The 26894-nt window shown below is 36.9% G+C and overlaps 1 protein-coding gene across 2 annotated transcripts in view; it reads left to right on the plus strand.

Annotated features, from left to right (window-relative positions):
• LETM1 (leucine zipper and EF-hand containing transmembrane protein 1) overlaps positions 1 to 26269 on the plus strand; it is a 70217-nt gene extending 43948 nt beyond the window's left edge. The window contains exons 6-14 of one of the 2 annotated variants that reach the window (XM_074951827.1): positions 2485 to 2688; positions 4361 to 4480; positions 4979 to 5110; positions 7979 to 8158; positions 8829 to 8984; positions 14654 to 14788; positions 15532 to 15722; positions 17664 to 17802; positions 21717 to 26269. In XM_074951827.1, the coding sequence (XP_074807928.1) occupies positions 2485 to 2688; positions 4361 to 4480; positions 4979 to 5110; positions 7979 to 8158; positions 8829 to 8984; positions 14654 to 14788; positions 15532 to 15722; positions 17664 to 17802; positions 21717 to 21866 (1407 nt within the window). In that variant the 3' untranslated portion in view covers positions 21867 to 26269. Of the gene's footprint in view, positions 1 to 2484; positions 2689 to 4360; positions 4481 to 4978; positions 5111 to 7978; positions 8159 to 8828; positions 8985 to 14653; positions 14789 to 15531; positions 15723 to 17645; positions 17803 to 21716 lie in introns of both variants that reach the window. The other variant, XM_074951826.1, reaches the window with a different exon arrangement.
• Positions 26270 to 26894: the final 625 nt, after the last annotated feature.

Below are 26894 nucleotides of genomic sequence, written 5' to 3' on the forward strand. Positions count from 1 at the left end.
GCCCTATGTGATGTGTGATTTGGGAGTTCCCGAATCTTTTAATGCATTTGTGAACTGGGAAAGCTACTTCTGCACCCTCAACAGATTTTGGAAGTGTCAAAAATATCAAGAGAAGGGTAAACACCTTTAAATCCCTCCTGGCCAGAGGAAAAACCCTTTCACCTGTAATGGGTTAAGAAGCTAGGATAACCTCGTTGGCACCTGACCAAAATGACCAATGAGGAGACAAGATACTTTCAAAGCTGAAGGGGGGGGGGAAACAAAGGGTCTCTCTGTCTGTGTGATGCTTTTGCCGGGACCAGAGCAGGAATGCAGGTTAGAACTCCTGTAAAGGGCTAATAAGCAATCTAGCTAGATGTGTTTAGATTCTGTTTTGTTTAAATGGCTGATAAAATAAGTTGTGCTGAATGGGATGTATATTCCTGTTTTTGTGTCTTTTTGTAACTTAAGGTTTTGCCTAGAGGGATTCTCTATGTTTTGAATCTGATTACCCTGTAAGGTATTTACCATCCTGATTTTACAGAGGTGATTCTTTTACTTTTTCTTTAATGAAAATTCTCTTTTTAAGAACCTGATTGCTTTTTCATTGTTCTTAAGATCCAAGGTTTTGGGTCTGTGTTCACCTATGCAAATTGGTGAGGATTTTTATCAAGCCTTCCCCAGGGAAGGGGGTGTAGTGCTTGGGGGAATTTTGTGGGGGAGACATTTCCAAGTGGGCACTTCCCCTGTTCTTTGTGTAACACTTTGGTGGCCGCGTTTAACCTAAGCTGGTAAGAATAAGCTTAGGGGGTCTTTCATGCAGGTCGCCACATCTGTACCCTAGAGTTCAGAGTGGGGAAGGAACCTTGACAGGAAGTAACAGACTATAGTTTTTTCTTTGCCTTTGACAGATATGATGATCATAAAAACTGGTGAAATTCAAACTAAAACAGAAGAGAAAATACTCCTGTTATAAAGATCCCTTTTGCAGGCTACTGTAGTGGATCGGTGTTCCTAATTTCTGCTGAAGCTAATGTAGCAGAGCAGAAGGGCACTCTTAAATTGTAAAATGCATCTTCTCGTTTCACCTCCCTCTCTCCAATTTATAGCCTCTTCAATGTAGGGACACTCCTGAGGTTGATGCTTTCATAGCCTTCCTTACCTTCCAAATTTCTGTGTTCTCTCGTTAATAAAAGTTCATCTGATGACTGGAAAACTATCAGCCTCTCAGAGGATGAACAAATTCCCAGATTTCCAGCTGGATGATTCAATGACAAAACTTCATAGTGCAGGTTTTGTTTAGGTGTCTGAATATGCATGAGATGCTAGCTCAAATATTTGTCAGGCAGACTAGGATTCCCAGTACTCTAGTGAAGACGTAGCCTTAATTAAGTACTATGATGGAATGATCAGGGTTCTAAATAAAACGGAATCATTAACCTGTAAGGTTCTTTGAACTCCATATCACTGGTAGTGCATTAAACAATGGATGATGTATAATTTTTAAATTTTAAAAAAGTGCAGCTTATATGAAGATGAATCTTCAGCCATGGCATGTTTGTGTTCTTGGGAGCAAGTTTAAAAAAAATTGAGAAATCCTCTTGTTTCTCTGAATATTTATTCCAGTTTCTGAATTAAATTACTTTCAGCTGCCATTAGACGTTATAGTATATAGTTGTAAATGTGATGTTAATCATTTAATAGACAGTGCCTTTTCATCCAGAAGGATTCCAGGTGGTTTTCAAATTACTGTTAGTACACAGGAATAGTGTCACTTGGAAGTACAGACTCCTCTGCTGTAGAATGTGGTAACAGTATATAGCAATATTACAAACTAGATAATATTGTAGGTAAGGACAGGAAGTGAAATGTAATGTCATATCCGTTTGCAACTGTAAGGAGAATTTAGATAATTACCCAAATTTAGCATTTGACGAGGATACCGGAGATGAAAACCTATCAGGTGCAAAAAATGCTGTTGCATCTTTAATAATCACAAATGAGGATTTCTGTTGTACCTCCAACAGCACAGCACTCCTTAACATTCTTTCATATTGGCTCCATACCTAATCAAAGAGAGCAGTTGTTATCACCACTTCCTGTAGTACATGGGTTTTTCTTGCAGATGCCATGTTCAAGTCCTGATTAGGCTTGACTCTGCTTAGCTCATGATCTGTTTAGGTCACCACTCAAGATAATATAGCTACAGTAAAACCAGTAAATATGCTTACGTATTCCTAGATAATCAGTGCTGTACTGTATCAGAGCACTTAATTTATTTGTATACCAACCCATTCAGATTACACAATGCAGACTGTTCTGTTGACAACCTTTTATTTGCTGTGAAAGACAAAAGACCCTGTCTCTGAATACACAATGTGAAAACATTATGAATAATCGGAATTGGAACAAAATATTTTAGTTAAGAACTGTACAGTACTTATTGTTAAAAGCGATATTTATCCAGTAAATTTGCTTTGAGATAATTTTTTTTAATTTTCTTAGATCCGAGAGACTGGTGAAAGACCTAGTAATGAGGAGATCTTACGGTTCTCTAAACTGTTTGAAGATGAGCTTACACTGGACAATCTTACTAGGCCTCAGCTGGTGGCTCTCTGTAAACTGTTGGAACTTCAGTCAATCGGGACAAATAACTTTCTGCGCTTCCAGCTGATCATGAGGTTGAGGTCCATGAAAGCAGATGACAAAGTAAGTCATTTTAGTCATGCTTTGATTAAAAAAAAAAAAAAAATGTTTATCTGTTCCAATGCTATAATTAAGCTTGGCAGAATTTGATTTTTATATTTATATTTCTGGTGGATATTATCAATTTTATTTTAAAGCTTTTTAAAATTTTTTGTAGAATTAAAATTTCACAGTTGTGGGAAATTATAGGGGAGGAAGACAGTCATTATTTAATGACATGTTGAGATTCAAAAAGTAATAACTTTTTATAATCTTTAACATAAAATGTCAACATGTCAAAACATATATGGTAAATATCTTTAATCAAACTTTAATAAGTTTTAAGCAGTATATTTCTTTCTTTGCCTATCTGTACATTTTAAAAATGATTATTGATGGAAATACTGGTTTGTGTGTATGGTGAAATCGATGTTTACCAACATTTACGGATAAAAATCTAATCTTATCAAGTGTAGCTGAAATACAAACGTTTTGTTTCTAGGCATCTGCTTATTTTTGTCTTAGCTTTATTAATACTAATTGTATACTTCAGCAAAAACGCTGAAGCCTTAAAATTAGGTGAGCTTCCTCAATTTAGGAAAGAACTGCTGGCCCTTTAAAAATAAGGCAAAGTATAGCATTGGTACTGGAAACATTCGGTTAGTGCACTAATCTTAAATTTATTGAGAGTCGATTTCAGATTTGGTGTGGTCACAGGAAGATGGATTTGATGGTTTCATTGTGTCTTTCGCTAGCCATTTGCGCTCATTTTCCTCACTACACACTTTACCATGACTGGCAATCTCTCTGTCCAGGAGGGCTAGAACTGAAATGTTTCATGTTAATTATGAATATATTAGGTCTGATTACATTGACAAAACTGTTTTGGAGAAGCTTGCATAGTGTATGCCTACACAAACAATATTGTTAATTGAACACTTTTCATAAGTGCCAAAATCCAGTAGCTTTGATTTGTTCTGAAAAGCCACTCGTGTTTGAAGGAAGACTTACTTTTCAATTATGGAAGTTTTGGGAAGGCAAGTCCTGTTTTATGAAGGACTTCTAGAGACAGATAAATATTAGTCAGTGAAAAATACTGCAGTTTTCTGATTAATAAATTCACCAATACGGGCAGTACAGCTCTGAATCATCTCCTGTAACTATAGCTCATTAACCCACCTCTCCAGCTCTTAAAATCTGTCAAATAGGGATCCATGGAAGTAAGGGGTAAGCATGGATTTGATAGGACTATCCATTTGGAAAGTTCAGCTATATGTAAATTAACACTAGGTTATTTCCTTTACATTCACAATACCATTTTAATCTTTTGATTTCTGTATGTTCCCCCATTAATCTGTGCTTGTATCTACCATTCATGACAATAGGAGTAGCTCATTAGAATGAAAGAAAAAATATTTTTATAAGTGTAAACTTTGTCATAGAAATGATTTTAAAATATTTACCAAGAAAACCCAAAAACCCATGCAGCTCTGGAACTTTTAAAACAATTAATTCTGCTTGAAATGTGCAACATAAATGTTGTCTAACTCTCTCTTTCCAAATATTGCGGCTCTCTATTTTTTATCATCACAGCAGCCCCTACTGGTCATTCTAAACATCTATGTGCTTATTGTTTTCCTGTTAACATTTTTACATGTTCATTACATGTGAGGTGTTTATTTTACATCTTGTATAGCTGATTGCGGAGGAAGGAGTTGACAGTCTGACTGTTAAAGAACTGCAGGCAGCATGTAGAGCAAGAGGTATGAGAGCTCTTGGCGTAACAGAAGAACGACTAAAGGAACAACTTAAACAGGTATATGTCCAGTAAGATCACTTCAGTACTTGTTTAATCATAAAATAGTAATACTGTTCTGTGTAGGCATATTATATAGATGAACAATATGGGTATTGGCCTTTACTGAACCTGTTACTATTTTCTGAGGTATAAAGTAATATACATTAATCAGACTAAAATTATAGAGCTTTCATAAATTGTGAGTTGGGTCTAATCAGATAGTTCTAAAGTTGATGTACACCTGATCCACTTTTTGTCACTTTTTGATCCCATGTATACCTTTTGTTTAAAAGAACGCAGCTCTGGCATTTATTGTACATAGCGGCTTTCATCTAAAGATCTCAGTTCTGTTTGGAATACATTAGTAATGGTAAAAAATACAGTATAAAATACACACACACAAAAGTATAAATTATATTTTATCTAGAAAATAAGTGGTAACTTTCAATTTGCTGTGGAATGCCTATTTTTCTGTGTGATAAAAATAACTGTATAGGTATATCTATTGAATTACAGTGGCTAGAGCTGCACCTGGACCAACAAATCCCCACTTCATTGCTTATTTTATCCAGAGCTATGTATCTTCCGGATACACTTTCACCAGCTGATCAGCTCAAAACAACACTTCAGACACTACCAGCGAGTGTGGTATGTATTACTTTATATAACCAGGACACTATCTTTCAACAAAAACTAGTTTCTCTAAAAACTGGCATTCTGTGTATATATACGTACTAATCACGTTATTAGTGTTAAGTGTTAGCTTTGTATTGGCCCTGGGTAAAAAGTGTAGCCACTGTGATGTACTTAGATGAAACATGTATTAGTTTGCTTAGCTGGATGACTGGCTGACCAAAAACAGCTACAGCATTTGAAAATTTTGTATGCACTACTGCAGGTCAGAGTGACTAGGCAGCAGTTGGAAGACTTTTATTATGCATAGTCATGGAGAAAGCCTAACTGTCCTTAACAGGAGGCTCTGAGCCACCTTGAAAGCGCACACAGAAAGTTGGCATGTACTGAAGGGCTGACCAAAGAATGATCCTCAAATCAAAATGTGTCCTGCTGCACATTCATTTTTAATCCACAGGCATGACAGGCAAAAAACCATAGGTCTAAGCTTGCAGTACTACGTCTCAGTATGAGGTAAAGAACATAGTGAGCGAGACAAAGATCTTAAGGTATGTAGCCTTTGCAGGCTCCACTGCCATGTTAAAGATGGGTACAGTGAGGGTGGCTGCAGTCTGAGTTATGCAGATTGTGACCCCCTGACTCCTGCAAGCTCCTGTGCAACGCACAGTTGGGCAAAGTATAAATTTCTCTATCTGCAAATTCAAGTTTCTCTGCTGGTTTCCAGTTAAAAATAAATAAGAGGCAGCCTGGCTGTCTCTTCTTTCTTCTTCCATTAAGAGCAACATATTGGGTGAGCCTAACTGAAATGTATCTCTGATGTCCAAAATCCTGGAGTAAGCAGGAGAAACTAAAATTTGCCTGTTCTTCTGCTTTGTAGAGGGAGAGGGAGTCTGGCCAACTCTTCATTAGTGAAGCACTTTAAGAGCATGCTGTATCTGAAATCTTGCATTAGAAATTAGTCATGGGAGATCAGCATGATTCTCAAAACACACTAATTCCTCTTTGGAATCATCATTACTTGGCTCGGTTATAATTAAGCTTTCTGACGAGTATCTTGGGAGTCACTTTTTTCTCACAGATTTCTTGAGACACAACGTTTTAATCTTCTCCAGATTTGGAGAATAATCTTATCCCAAATCCCTGAAGGTTGCGTTTGGTTTCATTTTAATGATCTTGCCAATATTTTCTCTTGCTCCCTACTCATGGTGACAATTTGTTCCATAAACAAGACCTTAAAAGTCCCCAGGCTTTGAGATAGATATTTAGTAAAGTCTGATCTACACTACCAAGTTATGTTGACCTGAGTCTTGTTATGAATTTAGTTTTGCATGTATCCACACCTGAATTTGTTTCCCATAGGCACCCCATTACATTGACACAATAATATCACCTCCCCAAATGAGACAGAGCCAAAGTCAACCTACTTTATCACTATAGTGCTAGTGTAGACCTGTGTAAACCTTAACAATCCTTCATCAGCTGTCCTACAGTGCCCCTGTCCCCACTATAGTAGCTGCTCCAGTCATAATTTTGAGTTCAGTTGTCTGTGGGTCACAGATATTGGAAGCCAGATCTGTCTCATCCGGTCTCTTTCAGTAGAAGAGTTCTCATTTGAAAGTACAGGCAGTCCTCAACTTTACGACGTTCGCCTTAAGCCGAACGGCACTTACGACCTTTCTGAATTGACACCCTGATTCAACTTACGACCATTGGTTTCGACTTTATGGTGCTCGGTCCCGTAGTGGAGTGGATTGCGGTTCCGAGTTACAACGTTTCAACTTAGGACTCAATTTTCAGGAACCAATTGTGTCATAAGTCCGAGGACTGGCTGTAATGTTAAAGCCATTTCATTTTCAGGGTATGCTGACAGTGGTAGCTATCATTCTGTCAGTTGACCATTACATCTTTAAGGCAGCCACACAGAACCTATTACATATCTTTCCAAACACAATTACCTAAACACCACATAGTTCTTGTACAGAGTCACATTCATCTACCTCTTTTCCCTGATTGATTGGGTTAATTTTATAAAAATTAAGCTATTCAAGGTTTTAAGTCAACTAGTAAAGACTGATACAGTATTTATTTAAAGACTACATATTTATTTTTAACAGACTTGTAGGTGCTGTTTCAAAGATGTGATTATAGAAATATTTATTCAGTTACAGCTTTTACTACATTGTTCCCACTGTGTTAGCAATGCTAGTCTTAACCATCTGTGTGTCTCACAACCATCTTTGTGTTGCTTCTGCACTGTCCCCTATTCATGGAACTGCCTGTCTTCAAATCCCTTTTAAAAGACTCCTTTCCTCCATGATACCACAAGAAATAGGCAAAATTTCAGAACAGCTGGCGGGGGGGGGGGGGGCAGACAAGTGTAGTTAATAATCAAAATTAGCTTTAATTTATACTCCTATTGTATGTATTTATCTTCCTCACCCTTCTGATGTTGCTTTTGACTTAGATTGTAAGCTCTTCAGTGTAGGGACTGCATCTTCCCATGTGTATGGTCTACCATGTTGGGGGAGGTTACTGAGGTAAAAGTTAATCTAAAAATATGCTCTGCCAAACATGTCTTTTCTGAAGGAATGGGTTTTCAAAACTTCTTTACAATTTTGTCCTGAAAAAGATTCATATAGGGGACAGGAGAAAGGAATGACTTGCACAGCTGCTTAGTGATTTTAGAGAATGAAAAACTTTAACAATATCAAAGTAGAAAGGCTCTGTAGGTTTCTCAAAATAAACAGAATTCTCTCTGTGGACTGCACTAGTAGTATAATTTTTATTTGTTTGGCAGTGTGTTCACTGAAGTGTTAAGACCTTTGAGCTACATAATTCAAAATGTAGCAGTTTGTTCATATGTCATCCTTCCAATCTGTTTAGGCCAAAGAGGCTCAAGTCAAAGCAGCAGAAGTTGAGGGTGAAAAAGTAGATAATAAAGCTAAGCTGGAAGCAACCCTTCAGGAAGAAGAAGCCATTAGAAAAGAAAATCAAGAAAAAGAGATGGAAAGAATGTCTGAAGCTGCTGAGAAAGCCAAAGAAATCCTTCAGGTTGCAGCAAGGGTAAGTGCAACTTCCAGATGTTGAGAATTAAGTGCATCAGTAGCATGAACACTTAGCCCATTGTGGACTCCATTGTGTTTCTTTTGGAATTTTATAGTGCCTCTATTCTGGGTTTTGTCTGTAATCAAAAAGACTTCAAAATGCACATTTGGAAGATGTGGGGCATCTTAAAACATGGAAGGCAGAGGAAAAAGAAATATAGAGAACAATCCTGCAATTCAGGGGATTGACTAGATGACCTAAAATGTCATTTCCGTCTGTTATGTTTGATTCTGTTACTCAGAGGCAACAGGAGATATTTTTGTTTCTTTAAACAGTTTCCAAACTTTTCTAACCTAAAATATCCTTTGCAGTTGGATTTGCTAATATTTAACATTAAAAAAAGTGAATATACTTGCTATAACAGTGTTTGGCTTACTTGTCTATGGAAACTGAATATTATTGTTGTATCAAGCCATATCTTAAAAGGCATAATTTTATTAATATTTTCATGAAATGGGCTTAGACATTGTGATTGAAATTAGTCAATTTGTAACTGGCAGAGATGTTCAGACTGCTTTTGTAGAGTCATGGAACCTGTATCTAATTAAGGAGATGATTCTGAAAACAGAGAAACATGATGCTGTTCTGTATTAATGAATGTCTTTTTGAATGTGATTTTGAAATTCAGAAAGAGATGGAGTCTGCAGTGGATCTTGAAGCAGCTGCTGCACATGTAAAGAAAAGCCAGATAGCTGTGGATACTGAACATGAACTGGCTAGCGTGGATTTGACACTGCATTCAGAGACCTTGAAAGATACAGCACCAGTGTTAGAAGGCATTAAGGTAAATTTTGGAATCAAAGACCGGTTTTAAAACCATGTTTGAAAAGTGTAAGCTGATCCAGTATAAAAATATCACTGTCTTTAGAGGCAACTGAATTTCCTCAACACAGTTCAGTGAGTTTGAGGAAAATCTTAGCAGACTTGCTAATTTTAGCTGTCTTACCTCCTGAAGAGAAATCTGTCTAGACCCAAACCCTTAGATTGCCTGCATGCAAGGCCTAGGACAAAGAGAACTGCTAAGCCTGTCCACAATCTTAAAATGTTTCCATTTTGTGCAGCTGATATACCTAGTTCTGAGGTTGTTTGCCATGGCTTTAGAAGTTTGACCGCTGCACTTCCATTTTTACTGTTTATTATTTATATAATACCATTGGGCAGGAGTATATGTATGGCAGTTGACAAAACAAGATAAAAATGGGTTTCTTTCCTGAAGAGCATAGTCAGAAGATGGAAGAATTACTAACTTCTAGAATTAGGATGATGGTTTAGGAGACTTCTTTGTTACAGTGATGTATGTATAGCTTCAGGATCTCAATTATGTTTTTTTCTGTGTGTAGACTGGGTAACTGAGAGCAAGAATATGGCCCCTTGTCTCTATCATGGTGTAATTCCTAATGTTCTAATATTTTGTATTGGAATCTTTTACATGTACAACAAACTCATTAATACAGGAATCAGCTGTGAGCTAAGTTTTGACCCAGTCAGGTTTCCTTACAGCCTGCAGGAAGAATAGAGCACTTTAAAATGTTACTAGCTTTACACAGCTGCCAAACAGTATCTTAAGCTAAAAGGAAGAATGCCGGGATCATTATAAACTCACTTCTTTTTTCAGTGGGGCAAGCAGCTTCTGTTGGCAGGATTCAGTGCGATTATTGAACTTACCACCTTTCATTTAGGTGTTGGTCTAGTGATTTAGGGAGCTTGTCCAAATCAACTCTATTGAAATTCACCCAAGGCCAGAGGCTTATTTGAATTTGCCAGAATCTTTTTGAAGTGTCCCTCTCTCCACTCTTAAATCTTGTTCTCTAGCTTGGCTTCTTTTAAATTGCTACTTTGGACTCCATTTGTGGACCCCTTAAGTTTTAAAAATGTCCCTGGGGAACTGAATGTTTTTTTTTTTGTTCCCAACATTGTTTGACCATACTCGGTATTTTCCCATTTTTATAAGCTTTTCCTTTTTACTTTAACAGCTCAGTTTTCTAAAGAGATGAGTCTCATCATTGCATCCCTTGGCGAAGAATCAATTGTAGCAAAACCTTTTACCTTGAGTAGCTGTGCACTTCTGATACTACTTGTGATCAGGTTTCAGAATAGCAGCCGTGTTGGTCTGTATCCGCAAAAAGAAAAGGAGTACTTGTGGCACCTTGATGCATCCGGTGAAGTGAGCTGTAGCTCACGAAAGCTTATGCTCAAATAAATTTGTTAGTCTCTAAGGTGCCACAAGTACTCCTTTTCTTTTTACTTGTGATCAGTTTACCTGGTTGTGGCAAAGGAATTGTCAAGATGAAGGGAAAACATTCTCGGGGTGTCCATTTTATAGTTTAGCTACTTAACACAAGATTTGAATAGCTAAATTATAGTGTTATAAAATGACGGGTGTGGGGGTTAGATGATGGTTGGTTCACTGTCCCCAAACATGCACAGGCCATAAGCCTAGGTATATGTGCTTTGCTGGATCTTGGGCCTAATATACATATATTATGTTAAGAGAAGAATTTTACAAGCTTCTGAAAATCCAGACTGTTTCGTGGAGGGAACTGAATTCATAAAGAGGAAAATGGGACCATCTCAATCAGGAATAACAATGCTATATGTTGTTTATTACATTATTATAATCTGAAAATATTGGAAATATACTACCGAGTGGTTTTTGTGGACCCCATCAATGGCATCTGTACTGTGATCTTGAAAACTGACCTGCTAGGACACTGATTCATGCACACTAGACTAACCTCACTATCGTAGAACAAAATGGTGAACTCGGTGCTCTCATTTCAGAGAACTCTCTAAAAAGATAACTGTTACAACCCCAAAAACCTAGAATATAATTATAATTTTTTTAAAGGAGTTGTAGGGGGAAAGTTATGAATTGATCAATACACACACAAACAACTAGTTTATCCCTTTTTTTTTATCTTGTTCAGTGGTTGTCAGATTTGCCCTGTGGAAAATCTTGTTTGAAAATGTGACTGTGCTCTTGGCTTCAGGCATTTTGTCACAATTAAGGAAACTTTTCTATAAACTATTTTTCCTAAAAGCAATACAAATGTCACTTTCTAGACTGTATATTCTCTATAGTTTGTACTCTTCCTCCTCCCCCCGCCCATACTTGTTTTGAGGAATTCTTCATTAGCAGTTCTCTAAATAATGTTCTACATTTTCTAGCTTGTCTGATGTTTAACATTTTGAGAACTAAATTATTCACAGTAGTAGTTTTTGTGCATGTTTGTGTGCCTTTTCTAATTCAGTTTAGACTAGCATAGAGCATCTGCTTCATATATTAGTTGCATTAAGTTAGTGTTCATTCAAACAACTTACATTACTAGTTACTATTCTCTTACATGCTGCAAAGTTTGAAAAGTGGCAGTGGTACCTATGTATTAAGGTTAGGAACATGTTTTACATTTCTAATGTTAGAAATTGAATTATTTAGCTGATTAAGGATCTATTAATGCTTTGTGTTTTGCTGTAGAAAATCAAATATTTTGTGATGCTCAGTTTGGGTTTTCTACCATTTGTGGAAGTGTTTTCTGGAGTAAAATAATGTATATGGGCTTTCCCACTTAGTCACGCACCTTAAATTTAACTTATAGTTGAATTTCTTAGTTTTTTTGGTTAATTATTGTAAAATTTACTGTTGTTCAGGAGATATGATCAGATTTCTCTGGACACCAGTGCTCCTACAGATCAACATCACTGCTAACTTTTTAAATGAATATTTTAAATTGCCTTTTTAGGTAATCATCACTGCCTTAGTTAAATGAAAATAAGTAAGGTTGTATTAATAGCAGGATAACTCCAACAAAGAAATTATGTAGTCACTTAAAAGGTACTGATTCAACCTCATCTGGAATACTCTGAACAATACTGCTTACTATACCATAGAAGTTCACTGTGACCTTGGAAAGGGGTGATACTGGGCAACTAATATAATGCCCGGTTCCAAGAATCTTGGCTGTGATGTGAAGGGGAAGCAAACTTAATTGGATTTTGTTTCCTTAGAAGAGGCATCAAGGTAACCCATACAGTTAAAATGATACCCTTTTTTCCCACGTGTGAAGAGTTTAAATGCTCTGGGATATCTTTCTAAAATGGAAGCAAAGAAGAAATTGTGCAAAAATACTACATGTGAATATCAGTAAATATGTGGCAGAAACAAAGTATCTGTCCAAGGGAGACCAAGATTAGTTTCTGGAGTGGGAAAAGATTGTGAAGATGATGATGAAAATAATTTGAGAAATATATCTGGTGTGGGAACCCAAAAAGAGTTGGCACATTTGGTCAGAGACCTTTCCAGACAATTTTTTTGTGGGGCAAAAACTTACTGTTTTAGACGAGTAATGAGTAATTTTAGATACTTTCTGAAACAACTTAATGGCTTCTTTTAAACTGATTGCTTTAACCCATTAAATAGAACATGCATGGATGAGTTTGTGCTAATTGACTGTCATTTTGTCTTAGCTCTGAGACTTTTTTCTTTTTTATTATGTTATAAATTTTAGAAACTACATTGAAAATGTGTAGGGAGATGGATGCTACCTGTAAATTAAGAGGTTTCAGAGTAGCAGCTGTGTTAGTCTGTATCCGCAAAAAGAAAAGGAGGACTTGTGGCACCTTAGAGACTAACCAATTTATTTGAGCATAAGCTTTCGTGAGCTGCAGCTCACTTCATCGGATGAAGTAAGCTGTAGCTCACGAAAGCTTATGCTCAAATAAATTTGTTAGTCTCTAAGGTGCCACAAGTTCTCCTTTTCTTTTTGTAAATTAAGAGACTGCCAGAACCTCACTTTTGACATGAAGAAGGTTCTCACTGTTTGTGAGCTGATCTCTGGTTATTTGATGTGTGAGTGAGAGAGAGAGAGAGACGCTCTTTGATATGATTCATGCAGTAAATGAGATGTAAAATCAGTTACACTAGCATTGAAAACCCAGTACTGGTTGGTGTCTAAACAATCATAGAATCATAGAATATGAGGGTTGGAAGGGACCTCAGGAAGTCATCTAGTCCAACCCCTTGCTCAAAGCAGGACCAATCCCCAATTTTTGCCCCAGATCCCTAAATGGCCCCCTCAAGGATTGAACTCACAGCCCTGGGTTTAGCAGGCCCATGCTCAAACCACTGAGCTGTCCCTCCCCGCAATGTGAATGTACAATGTGAATGTACACTGGTATACTTGATTTGTGGAATACTGAAAGTTTTTTCAAAATCTTGTGCAAACATGACTTTTCCAAAATAAACACACACAGTTAATAAAGAAGCATATTTCACTGTCAGAAATGGAATAAGGTGTTAAATGGACTAGCAAAAGAGACTTTGATATATTAATGGTTGATGGCTTGCCTACCCCACACACACTCTTTAAGTACCACTTGTTAAGTTGGGAATTGCAGCTATGGTGATCTGACAAAAAAGCAAAGCTTCTAGCCTGATTTTCTTGCAGATTTTTGCAGGAGAATATGTTGATTCCTCGTGCTACTGCTCAGCAAGTACATTCACCAAGAAGGGTCAGAGCTATCATTTAATTATTGGGAGAGTACATTATGATCTGTGCTCAGTGTTCATTTATCAGTGAACTGGGGAAGGATAGGTGATGAAGTGAACAGGCACTTTCCCATGAAGCAACTGGGTGAAATGCTTTTCTCATAAGATGGGCAATTAGAGCTAAATGTCACAAATAATTATAGCACTTTACAGCCTGTGCTACTTTTGTAGGCTAAAATGGTATTTATACAATTTTTTTCTTATGGATTAATGCAAATGTGTTTGCTTATGTCTTTAGCTGAAGCCAGGAAATTAAAATAAAGACAAAGAGATTTCTAGCCTTTCTCTAGTTCTGTTTGTTTGTGACGAGCCATTTTTCGAGTCTAGCTTCTGGTGTTCTCATTTTGGGATAGTTGAAGGTTAGGATTTTTTACTTTTAAATATTCGGTGTTTAAAAAGACACCAGTTTATAAGTCAGACATCTGTCTTGAAATGTGTTATCTGCTAATTTTACAAGTATTACCAAAGGTTACTATAAATTTAAAGAGCTTAGAGGAGGAAGGAACATTTTTTTTTCAATTGATATGTGCATTTCAGAACTTTTCATAGAGTCAGTTTCATTGTTTCTTCTGTCAGTCATTTCCTCTGTTTGTGTTCTTTCACACAGCAACAAGTAGGAGAGAAACACTTTTTAAACAGTGGGGAAATATGGCTGTGAAAATCACAGAAATTGCCTGAGGGGCTAAGGGACAATTACAGTAACAAAAACTATCTTTAATTCACTTTTTAAAAATGAGTAGATCGATTGTTCTAATATACCTAACATCCATGCACCAATCTCAAAATATCAGTCTATGTATTTTACCTGCTCTGAAACCTAAAAGAATACAGACTCTCACTGTGTCAATTTTTTTTCTGAAAGAAACCACAAATGTGTCCTATGCTCATTTGGATACTTCACTTTTTAGGGTGAGGAAATAACCAAGGAGGAGATTGACATGCTGAGTGATGCTTGCACCAAACTGAAGGAAAAGAAGAAATTGTTAACAAAAGAAAAGGAGGAGCTTGAGGAGCTAAAGGATGATGTTCAGGAATATAGTGAGGTAAAGAATGGGGTGTACAAGGACTATTTATATGCTTGCTCTGTCCATACATATTCTTGGAAAAACTAACCTTAAACAATAACAGTTTGTTTTGTGTGCTGAGATAACCCAAATTGGAAATTGTTGGAGAGGCCTACTTGCTCAGTTATTGTGTGGTACACTGTCATGCAGGACTGTCAGATCCTCAGCATGTGTAAGTTGTTGAAGTTCAGCTGAAGTCAATGGAACTATGACAGTTTACATCAGCTGAGGATCTGGCCTCTGGTCGTAACTCCATGCTCACTGGGCTGACTGTGCTTTAGAGGTAGTATGATATGGGAAGGGAATGGAGTGCCTCTTAGAATCAATGGAGAACAATTTCTTAAATCTGTAAAGTGGTGTTGGTGCTGGCTGAAAGAAGTCCGGGTCCAGTTGTACGACACTGGAAGGATGTGGGGTTGAAATCCTAGGATGGATGAAAAGGTTTTTAATTGGGAGGAGGGGAACAGTTGAGGATTCTTAGGACTATGTAAGGGACATGTAGAACTAGCCACAATGTTAATTTAATGTCTAAAATTAACCTTCATTTTTAGTCTCTAAATTTCACTGTTCCCATGTGTCTGATAACAGCAATAACTGCTTCCTCTCCTGATACAACCTTTTTGATTTGCATATGACTCCTGCTTTTCTGTTAGACATTACTGTATTTGTTGTTGCAAATTTATCTTCTCATTAATGCTTTTTTGCTTGAACATCTCCTCTAGGATTTGCAAGAGATAAAGGAGCTATCTAAAACAGGACAAGAGGATGTGGTGGAAGAGTCTAAAGCAAGCAAGAGGTTGACCAAAAGGGTGAACCGAATGATTGGACAGATTGACAAAATTATTAATGAATTAGAGACAGACCAAAAGGTGGTGGATGGACAGTTGGACAGTGGTGCTAGCCCACCTATTGGGTAAGTGAATGATGGCAACACACTTCCTTTTCAAAAAACTCATTCACCGCCATCAATCTGTGTGGTAGGCTGAAACATGAATTCTTGCCTTAGGTTGGTTTGGAAAAAAATTAATAGCAAGGAAGTTACTTTGTTTCAAAAGTTTGACGTTCAGTTTAATTCTGAAAAGTGACTGCAAAAAAGCATTGTGGGCTTCAATCTCAGTGTCTCGGTGATCTCCATCTCAAATCTGGTTAATATACAAATAAAAAGATGGGTTTCTCCCCAAACTCCGAGTCCTGCAAATTCAGTCTGAGCTTTGAGTCAGGATGGGTTCTTTGGGACTTTGCCTTCTTGTGCTTGACACCGGTAGTAAAGGTTCTGCAGGCCAAATCATGCCCTCAGTTACATTTGTGCAGAATACACCAACACTTTATCTTGGCGCGCTTTCTGACTTCCAAACAAATTCCATAATGGTTTTTTATGCAGATATGCTACAAAATTCAAACCTCAGACACTCGTGCAGTTCTGATTTCAGTGGGAGTCTCTCTTCCTGCCCCTCCCCCACCTTCAAAACTAAGGAACACCACAGGTCTCTCAGATTAATGTTGCAACCAGGCTGCAGAATCAAGTTTCAGGCCTCATTCTGCTGCTTGGTGTAGAAATATAAAAGAGAGTCTGTACCCCCAAACAATTTATAGTCTAAATAAGGATGAGTATTCCCTTTTTTATTAAGTCTTCACTGAGTTCCTAGCTTAATATAAATTATTTCAAGTGCTATCGTAAGATTAAGACAAACATGATTAAAGGTAGTTGTAGGGAAAAACAGCTGATGATCAGTCTTAGCTGACAAAGAATGGCCTATATATTTTAATCTGGGCTTGCTGAATGTTTGTGGCCTCAAGTTACTTTTACTATTTGAGTCTGGTCACTGCAATGACCTCCATAGCCTCAGGATTGTCATGGCATCGGCAAAAGTCCAGGAATTTTTAATGATGGTCCAGGGAAACATCCTCCCCCTTCTGAAAAATCAGTCTGTGGCCAAAAACCTGAGGTTAGGCAGATATGGAGTTAAAACCGTACTAATAAAAACCACTTATCTTAAAGGATTGTTGATTTCATCATCTTCTGCATCTCTGTGTGACCTGGGTTGGAAGGTGTAAATTAGGGCTGTCAATTAATCACAGTTAACTCGTGCGATTAACTCAAAAAAATTAATCATGATTAATCACAGTTTTAATCGCACTGTTAAACAATAGAATACCAATTTAAATTAAATATTTTGGGATGTTTTTCTACATTTTCAAATATATTGATTTCAGTTACAACACAGAATACTAAGTGTACACTGCTCACATGTTATTTTTGATTAAAAATATTTGCACTGTAAAAATGAGAAACAAAAGAGACAGTATTTTTTCAATTCACCTCGTAAAAGTACTGTAGTGCAATCTCTTATTGTGAAAGTATAACTTGCAAATGTAGATCTTTTGTTTGTTTGTTTGTTTGTTACATAATTGCACTCAAAAACAAAACACTGCAAAACTTTAGAGCCTACAATTCCACTCAGTCTTACTTCTTGTTCAGCCAGTCGCTAAGACAAACAAGTTTGTTTACTGAGGCAGGGTAGTGCTCCCTGAATGAATAGGACAAAGGTCTTTAGGTGCTGAGGAGCACACACACTTTACCAAACGTATTTCAGTTGTCAGTGGCTTCTTGTATTTGTGCAAATCAGCATGTGGAAACCGTAAGAGTGAATATGTCTGGAGGATAAAGACCTATCTAAAAAACTCTAACTGATAAATAATTCACTTCTGCTTTTTTGTTTTCAATTCTTGATCAGGTTATAAACTTTTTGTTCAATATAAAATACAATTACATGTCCTTTACTATCCTTTTCTCTTCCTTCTTTACTTCTTTGTAGTAACTGTTTGCTGTATACAGGTTGTGTTTCCCCTTTAGGGAGAATCTCATCAGTATCAGCGAGCTTATTAGTGTGATGAAGCAAATCCAGAAGTTTCCAGAGAACAAACTGAATAGGATTGCTGAGGCATTAGATGAAAACCAGGACGGCAAGATTGATATAGATGATGTTGCCAAGGTGAGTCTGCAGAGTAGTTTAATAAAATAAAACCGGTATTACACACTTACAGAACTGCTGAGTTAGGCTACATTTTACAATTTTCACTTAATTTCATATTGTTTTCTTTGCCCAGATCTTTATTTTGATCCTGCTGTGATTTAGAATATCTGAAGGATAGATCACTCTTTTGTGTTTGTTTTTAATTCATACTACCCACTGCTAAATTAATGGAGACTTTTTACCACTGGTTTGGGGGATGTGTTCATGATTTGCCCCATATCCAGCATTCACCTCTTCATCCTTAAACCAGAAGGTTCTCTTTCCTAGTAAAAACCACATCTGTAGCTCTAACCCTCCCCTCCACAGATGAGCATATCATCTGGGATGCCTTTTGGTGGTGCTCCCCATCTCTCCTACTGTCCAGCCAACTTGACAGCTTGTTTTTTAATTAAAGCATTATGCTAGATATTTATAAATTAACTGAGTTTATGCACAATGCTTTGGCATATGAAAATACAGTTTAAAATAGTATTTGAGGAGGCAATTGGGAAGGGGGTAGCAAGGGAGGAAGTATTTGTTCCCTTCTCTGAAGAGAAGTGCTGTGAGATTTTTAATGACTACAAACCGTTAAGGCTGGTATTAGCCAAAATTTTTCCCTACTATATCAGAATACTAAACCATACGAACATATATGAGAGATGCTTCATTGTGCCCTGCATTTCTTAAGCCAGGGCACAATGAGAGTCGTCCTAAGAAGGGAGCTGTTTGTCTCTGAAGCTCCTCTGCTGTTGAGCTACAGAATCTCTTCAGTTTTGAAACTTTAATCCTGTGGAGTTTAGGAGTTGTGTAGCAACAGAATTTCACAAAAAGGAAAAGGAGGACTTGTGGCACCTGAGAGACTAACAAATTTATTTGAGCATAAGCGTTCGTGAGCTACAGCTCACTTCATCAGATGCATTCAGTGGAAAATACAGTGGGGAGATTTATATACACAGAGAACATGAAACAATGGGTGTTACCATACACACTGTAACGAGAGTTATCAGGTAAGGTGAGCTATTACCAGCAGGAGAGCGGCGCCGGGGGATGGGGTGTCGGGCGACGACCTTTTGTAGTGATAATGAAGGTGGGCCATTTCCAGCAGTTGACAAGAACGTCTGAGGAACAGTAGGGGAGGAAGTAGTTTTACGTTGTGTAATGACCCATCCACTCCCAGTCTTTATTCAAGCCTAAATTAATTGTATCCAGCTTGCAAATTAATTCCAATTCAGCAGTCTCTCATTGGAGTCTGTTTGTGTTTGAAGTTTTTTTTGTTGAAGAATCGCCACTTTTAGGTCTGTAATCAAATGACCAAAGAGATTGAAGTATAGAATACAGTGGGGTGTATATAAATCTCCCCACTGTATTTTCCACTGAATGCATCCGATGAAGTGAGCTGTAGCTCACGAAAGCTTATGCTCAAAAAAATTTGTTAGTCTCTAAGGTGCCACAAGTACTCCTTTTCTTTTTGTGGATACATACTAACACGGCTGCTACTCTGAAACAGAATTTCAGGGACCCCAATAGTCTGAACCCTCCCAAGTTTCTTTTAGATGCGCATCATGCCCGCTTCCCATTTAGTGCACTTTGGATATTCTGGGTTGTGCTGTAAATACTGTCCATTTCCTCTCCTTCTAGCTGTCGTGTTCCATTTTTTTCTCCCTTCCCACAGTTTTCCTGGCCCTCCCCTGTTGTTTTCCTTTCTGTTACTTCAGTGGTGTGGAAGCAGCTCTAGGGATGTACTGAAACCCTTGTTAAACATTTAGATTGGTTCATTTGAAAGTCATTTTTCTGCTTTACACAAGTGATGACTTATAATAGCAGTGAATATAGGAAGAGCAGACTAGAAAATACAATATCTGGTCTGCTGAATCAAATTTTTTCCTTTTTTCCTCTTTAGTAAAAGTCCACTTCTTTTAGGCCTTCAGTTTTTTTAAAAAAATTCCTTCATGGCGGCTCTGAGCTGTTGTTGCATTGAACTACATTTATCAAGTTAAATAAAGACTAAATGCTGAATCCTTTCCTGATGTAATTCCATTAACTTCAGAGACTTAGGTGGTTATACGAGAGATGAAGTTATCCTTAAATCTCTGTGGATTGAAATCACCATTGTGAAGTTGTATAGTATTTTATACAGGGATAACTAACTTTCTTCCTTTGTCTTCAAAAAGATTGAAAACCCTTTTAATTTTTTTAAATTAAATGTGATTTTTTGCTCTGCATTTGGTTTGCCTGGGCTTTAGGATCGTATGTTTGTTAATAATGTTCATCTATGATAATACTAATTTTTTTTTATATGTCAAATTTTATTTTTAAAAAAGCTACTTCAGAAAAACTACAGATCCTGAAATGAGCTCTTCTTCTGTTTTTTTTAAAAAAATCAAACTAGTGAGGGTTTTTTAAAATGCTATTGTCTCATCATTTTCCTCATGCTTTCAGGTGATTAAAACTTTTAATTAGTAATTTTATTTTAAAACCTAGTATTCTTTTTAACTTGGTAATGCTCTTTGATTTTACTCAAGAGGAAGATGTTAAGTGTCTTAAAACACATCTGTGACATATATGGTAGTATTTGAGACACCATCATTATTTGAGTCTGTTTGAGACAACTATATTTTAGCTGTTGGTAAATGTTGATTTTTACAGTGGTGATCACTCTTGTAGGATACAACCTGCTTTTAAATTTTGGTAAAAGCAAGTCCACATAAAGCAGAAGTGTCACACTCATTTAGCAGACAAAAGCTGAATTTAACTTATGGTCTGTGGGCCAGGGTATAAATTTAGGACTATGTACTATCTTCAGTCCATGGCAGATTTCCCACTTCCTTTCATTTGGAGGTCTGCACTAAGATCAAGTGCAGAAAGTGGCCTTTTTGTACTAATGAATATCGGGTCTGCTTTACCACTGCATTATAGGGTCACACCAGTATAATTCCACTGGTTTACAGCTAATAACACAATCGTAAATCAGGTCCTTAGTTATGAACATTTTGTATTATTTGCTCAGTACTTTATTGTTGCATTAGCATCATTCAGTGCGGAAAAAAGTCAGCTTTAGAGAAACCAGTATTTCTGCCCTTCGTTTCTCTTCCTGCTTGTTCCTCCTGTTCTTCTATCTTAATTTCTTTTTCTCCGGCAACTTTCAGTTTCTCTCCCCCCCCCCCCCCCCCCGTGTCCTTCAGTTCCAGCCACTAAAATGAATAGCAGTGTAATATTTCATGCTGATTTTAAATGTTGTCATTATTGGAATTTGAGCAAATACCTCAATGAGATAATGTGCGATGGAAGAGTTCAAACCTGAATCATCTTTTTAGGCTGCCTGCAGCCTTAGGAAGACACCACTGCATGAGGTTTACACTCGATTCATGTTTGGAAGGCTTTCTTCACAATCAGTAAGGCCCACTAATATTTTAAAAAATGAAAATTCAGAATCTGAATGTCATGTGGCCTGCCCACGTAGTTATACCAAGCAGCCTCGATGCCTAACGCCCCTGCTCTAAGGGTCAGATTCACTCTAGGTTTATTTAGTGTAGAGAATGCAATCTGTTGTAGCTTAAGCACCTTGAGGGACAAGCTTTTGTGCATCTGGTCCTTAATGTTTGCATGCATGTCCATAGCAAAAAGAACTTGACAAGGACAGTTCATTAGGAACTGAGCGTAGATCTCCAGCCACTTTACATGAGTCATCAAAAAGCCACTGGATTTTATAATTTTTAAAAATATTGTAAAACTGGATTTTAGTATACGATCACATGCAACCAGCGGAATAACTCTATTTTGCTTAGACCTATGAGAGAGAGCTATTTCTCTACTAATTAGATTTAGGGTGTCAGAATACTTCACCTATGTAAAAATTAATGTTTTTGTGGATTTCCTTTTTTATGTTCATGTAGGTGGTAGAATTAATTGACAAAGAAGACATTGATATCTCTACAAGTCAGGTTGCTGAGATTATGGCACTGCTTCAGAAAGAAGAGAAACTGGAAGAAAAAGAGAAGGCAAAAGAAAAGGTTGAGAAAGAAGCTGTGGAAGTAAATAATTAAACTTCAGAATCTGAAGTAAAGTCCAATTTAACCAATACAGCTTATCTTCCAGTGTACTAAAGCCTGTATATATATCAGTTGAGGTTCTGTGATGATGAAAAATGTTAATGCTTTGTCTGTTAAATGAGTTTGCTAGTGGCAAATCAAAGGTATATTTTGTGGAATATGGAATCAAATAATTTCTATTATCAAGCAAGTGATTTTACCATCATTCATGAAGATGAAAACCATATGATTCTTTAAGAGCATGTTCTTTGCTATGGAATCGCGTATTTGCAGTCATCATTGTGGTGTAGTGAATCACGAAACTTGATAGTTTCCAAAACATTAGTATAAATAGTGTATCTATCATGGAATAACGTGTGTGAATGTCATTTATTTCCTTGCATCATGTAAACATCTGATCAGCAACCGTTAAACAAGGTCCAACTTTGTTCTTCTGCTTCCTCCTTGAGCTTTTTGCATAGTTTAATATAAATTTTTCCTTTCATCAAAATATTTCATTTTCCCTTGACACTACTGAAGGGGCTGTGGCATCAATAGTAAGTGTTTAGATTATTTAATTTTTCTGAACTTCATATCCGTCCGCTAAACTGTTGCTTTACTAATACAGAATGTGGCATACTCTGATCTCTTGTGTTAAATCAACTGTTTTATCTGTCACTTTTTTATGAAAGAGAAATTCAGCAGAACTGAAACCTCCAATGAAGAATGATTTTTATGGGTGCCTTAAGCTTATTGTGATTGAAAAGTGGGAGTGGTTACTTCTAAGGCAGTTCTCATAATTCCATATGAATTATTAAAGCATTGGGGAAACAGGAACCTTTAACATACTTTCAGAATGTGTTCTGACACATAAATGGGAGAGTGCATATTTAAATACAGTAGCTAAAGTAATTGGAAGGGGAAAATGCCAATGGTGGTATTTTACATATATTTTTAAAAATTGCAGTTTATAACAAAATGTTCGTTCTCATCTTCCTGAATCCTGTATACAACATAACAGGCTTTTTTACCTCTTGATTTTTCATCTCAGGTATGAAATCACTAACCACGTGACAGTCAGAAAACATTATGTAAATCTGTTCATCTCATGGCCTTACTTACTGCAGTGTTACCAAATATCTGGTATAAACAATGTTTTGAGTACATGGTTTGCTTTCTGATTAACTGGTTCTTTTATTCAGTTTCTTCTTTAATTAAGTAATAAATTAAATTTTCGCAACTAGTGGATCTGGATTTACTACTCCATGTCTTTTTTTAAAAACTGAAGATTTAAAGCACAAATATTGACAATTTTAGTATATTTTCTGATCAGTCTAAATTTCCCCTTGTTTCTGAAATTTCAGATTTAATTTGCCAAGGAATACTAATATTATGACTTTCACCAGTGTTCTTTTCATTTTGCATCCAGTAGGTCATAGTCTCAAATTTTTGTAATTATCATATTTATACATGTTAAACCTGCAACTAGAATGCTGTACATGGAGGAGAATGGAGTCTGTACCTTTTTTTCTATAGTAAAAATTACGTACTGTTTCAAAAGTTTTGACTCCCAAACACATTTCAGTGTAATTCTTTATTTTTTTGTGTTAAATCTGAATTAGAATGACAAAAATGTTTATAGAGACATGGGATCGATATGGCTACAACTACACTGTAAACTAAAATGTTTATAGAAACTCCAAGTTAGTGGAAAAGAATATAGTTTGGGCATTCTCACTTGCATGGTGGATCATTATATTTATTGAATTGCTTCTTGTACATTTTGCTGTGGCAATGTACAGTTTGTTAGCTAATCTTAGAAGCAGGGTAAAAATGTTTAGTTCACAGCTGTAGAACATTTTTAAGTCTGTAAACTATGCAGTTTGTAAAGAAAGATGCTTACAATGGGTAATGTGACTGATTCTCCTGAGAAGCACTGTAATTGCATCTTACTGAGTAAACTGTATTCCACCTGTGGACAGGTTGAAATTACAAAGTAATATGATCTTTGCGATTCTTTTACTGTATTTTTTTTTAATGGATGGGCATATCTGCTTTCCTTTAAGTAAGGGTGAGGTATAGATTCCGGCATGAAGTCAGTTTCAAGATGTGTATTTATAATTTGACTATAACCTTCAAGGCTAAAACTTGCCCAGTATTCCATACTGTGGGCTGTACTTACCAAGGCATTGAGACATTTTGTCCCTGGTAAGTTTGGTTGTGTCTTTTGTTCATTTGAAATATTAGGTAGAGTGAATGAGAAAGGCGCTCTAAAGTAGGTGATGGATGTTTTTAAACAACATCCTTATTAAATGCATTCTGATACATTTATGGCTAAACGTTTTTCCTCTTGGACTCACCTGAAAACTGATATATTGAGATACTTGAATCAGTTAATTTAAAAGCACCGATTTCAATAACCAATGTCAGTTTCCCCTGTCATCTAAAGAGATTTAAATAAATCATGTATAAATCAGCAATAGCTAAATGTGTTAATTTATTTTGAAAAATATTGGACATCCAAGATATGTGGCCTAGAATTCTTAATGGCGAGCGTTGTCTGCCATTTTATATAGTAAATGGGCAAATCCATGACTAGCTAGACTTACTGCATGTTCTGCAGGTCTCAAAAATGTTGGCACGCTTCAGTTAATCACCAAGGGCCCCAAATGCAAAACCCTTCCTTGGGTAGTTTTATGGAAGTCTTTTAAACTACACAGGTTAATGGGAGTGGGGGTTTGGCAGGACTGGGCTTCAAATCAAGAGCTTTACTGCCTCTTATCTAGACCAAAAGAATAAATAAAATACTTCAGAAGGGATTGATGGCTTTTAGATGTACAATAGCTGGTCATAGAACTTGCTCCTCTATGAACTATTTAATCAGGAGGTCTACATATTTTGTTTAAATTTTATTGAAAGGTTTTATGATATTTGAATGAGCTTATGAGTTACACAAGCTGATCCTTCAAACTCACAGTTAGGCAAGCAGTAAGATCATTGTTATATCTGTTTCAAGTTCAGGTAACGATCTGATTTGATAAACAATTTAGGGGGAAAATTACATATGAATCTTTATTACTTATGGCTTACCAAAAAATTCCAGTTTGACAGCAGAGTTAGTGAAATAGAGCAAAGTAGTGTGTCCTTTATCTTCTGCCTATGACATAATTAGGTACTTTTGTAACTTAGTCATATTTCATCCGTTAAACAGTTCTTTCCAGCTCATGTTTCTTTCAGATACCCACTTTCACTCAGCTCTTCATCAGCAATCACATGCAATTGTTAAATCTGTCTGCCAGCTCAGTACCAGAAGGTTAATTTTATGGAGCACTTGTCATCTTTAAAAGATACTAATATTAACTGTTTTTCTGTTTGAGTGCCACATCTAACTTTTAGTGATGGTAGTGGGAGTTTTTCCATTGAGTTCAGTAGGAATTGGATCAGACCTGAAAAAGGCAGTTTTTTTCTTTTTTTGCCTCATTTGTTTTGATGTGTACATTACACCCTACCAAAAAGCATTAAAGAAATTCATAAAGCTCTATAAATTTGAACTAATATCTTAAAAGAGTATATGAAATAATTGGCGGCGGGGGGGGAAGAAAAGCAAGATCTTAAATGCTGACAGGATACATGAATAACTTTCAATTACAAACCAGTAGTCTGAAAACTTTTTGATTCCCAAGACCTGAGTTTTTGAGATTCATTGTTTTTCTTGTAAGAATAGATGACCTCACTAATTCCTGAAGTGTGCAGGGAGCTGCATTCATGTAGGAGAAACACAGAACATTAAACTTGGGTCTTGGCATATAAATGCTTTTCAAATATCTTTGCTTAGAATGTATAGCTAGGGCCTCTGATCCTGCAAAGAGAAATGTGTGGGCAGACCTATGCCTCTGTACAGAGCTATGTTGATTTCATTGGGGCTGCATGCAGGCATGGATCTCTTTGCCTTAAATGGTAGGCTTTGTGAAAGGGACTGGCTCTTCTGATTTGTGCAGTTTGGAATACTACATGTAATTTATATATATCTAAACATATGTGCTGCTAGTGACTTACGCTTTTAGATATTTTAGTATATATTTTTAAAGCATTTGTTTACTTTGAACTTGAGATTTATTTCAAATTATGCAGTATATTTTTAATTTTAAAGAAGTCCCATATTTAATTCTACTTTTTGAGATTTGTTGTTGCAGTTTAAGGAGTTCAGCCCATTTTATAACACTATCTAAAGGTCACTTGCTCTCTGTGCTCTGAGCATACTGGTCCTAAACTTGCCACAGTACAATATAAATTTTTGGGGGGAAGTTTATTAAAATGTGTAATGTCTTCAGTTTTAATAAACTTGTAATATTTTTACACCAGAGATGTTGCTTCTTTTTATGACTTGACTCTTATTTATTGCTGCTTAGATGAGTTACCAGCCACAGGTTTGATAAATGGCGGATCCAGGATTACAACTACAGGATGAAAGAGGGCAGATAAAGTACTAAGGTCTAAAATACTGGTTCTTCAAGTGCTTGTTCATGTCCATTCCATATTAGGTGTGCGTGCTCTGGGTGCACTGTTTCCGGAGATTTTCCCCCCAGTGGTATCCATAGGGCCGGCTATAGCACCCCCTGGAGGCCCACGCTCGTGCGCCGGTATAAGGGGCACCGCCTACCCTGCACCTCTCCAGTTCCCTCTTACTCCCATGACGGTTGCTGGAAAAGTCTTCTCTCTTGCTTCAGCAAGCCTTCTACCAGTGGTTTGTTTTTTTGTTTTGTTGATACATTGCTGTAAAGAGTTAATTATAGTTGTTAGTTAGTCCCCTTAAGGGATGTTGTTCCCAAGACGGAGCATGCCAGGTCTCCAGGTTTCAAGCCATGTGCTGCATGCACTAAACGCATGCCCGTGAGTGATCCTCACTCCAGCTATTTAAAGTTCCTGGGGGAGTCTCGTGTGAAAGATAAGTACAGGATCTGTCAGAGTTTCAGACCCTGCACTCAAAAAGACAGGGGTATCAGGTTGAAAGCCCGGCTTGCAGAAGACATGCTAACACCGGCC

Source organism: Natator depressus, chromosome 4, assembly GCF_965152275.1.
Source record: "Natator depressus isolate rNatDep1 chromosome 4, rNatDep2.hap1, whole genome shotgun sequence".
NCBI classification, from domain to species: domain Eukaryota; kingdom Metazoa; phylum Chordata; order Testudines; family Cheloniidae; genus Natator; species Natator depressus.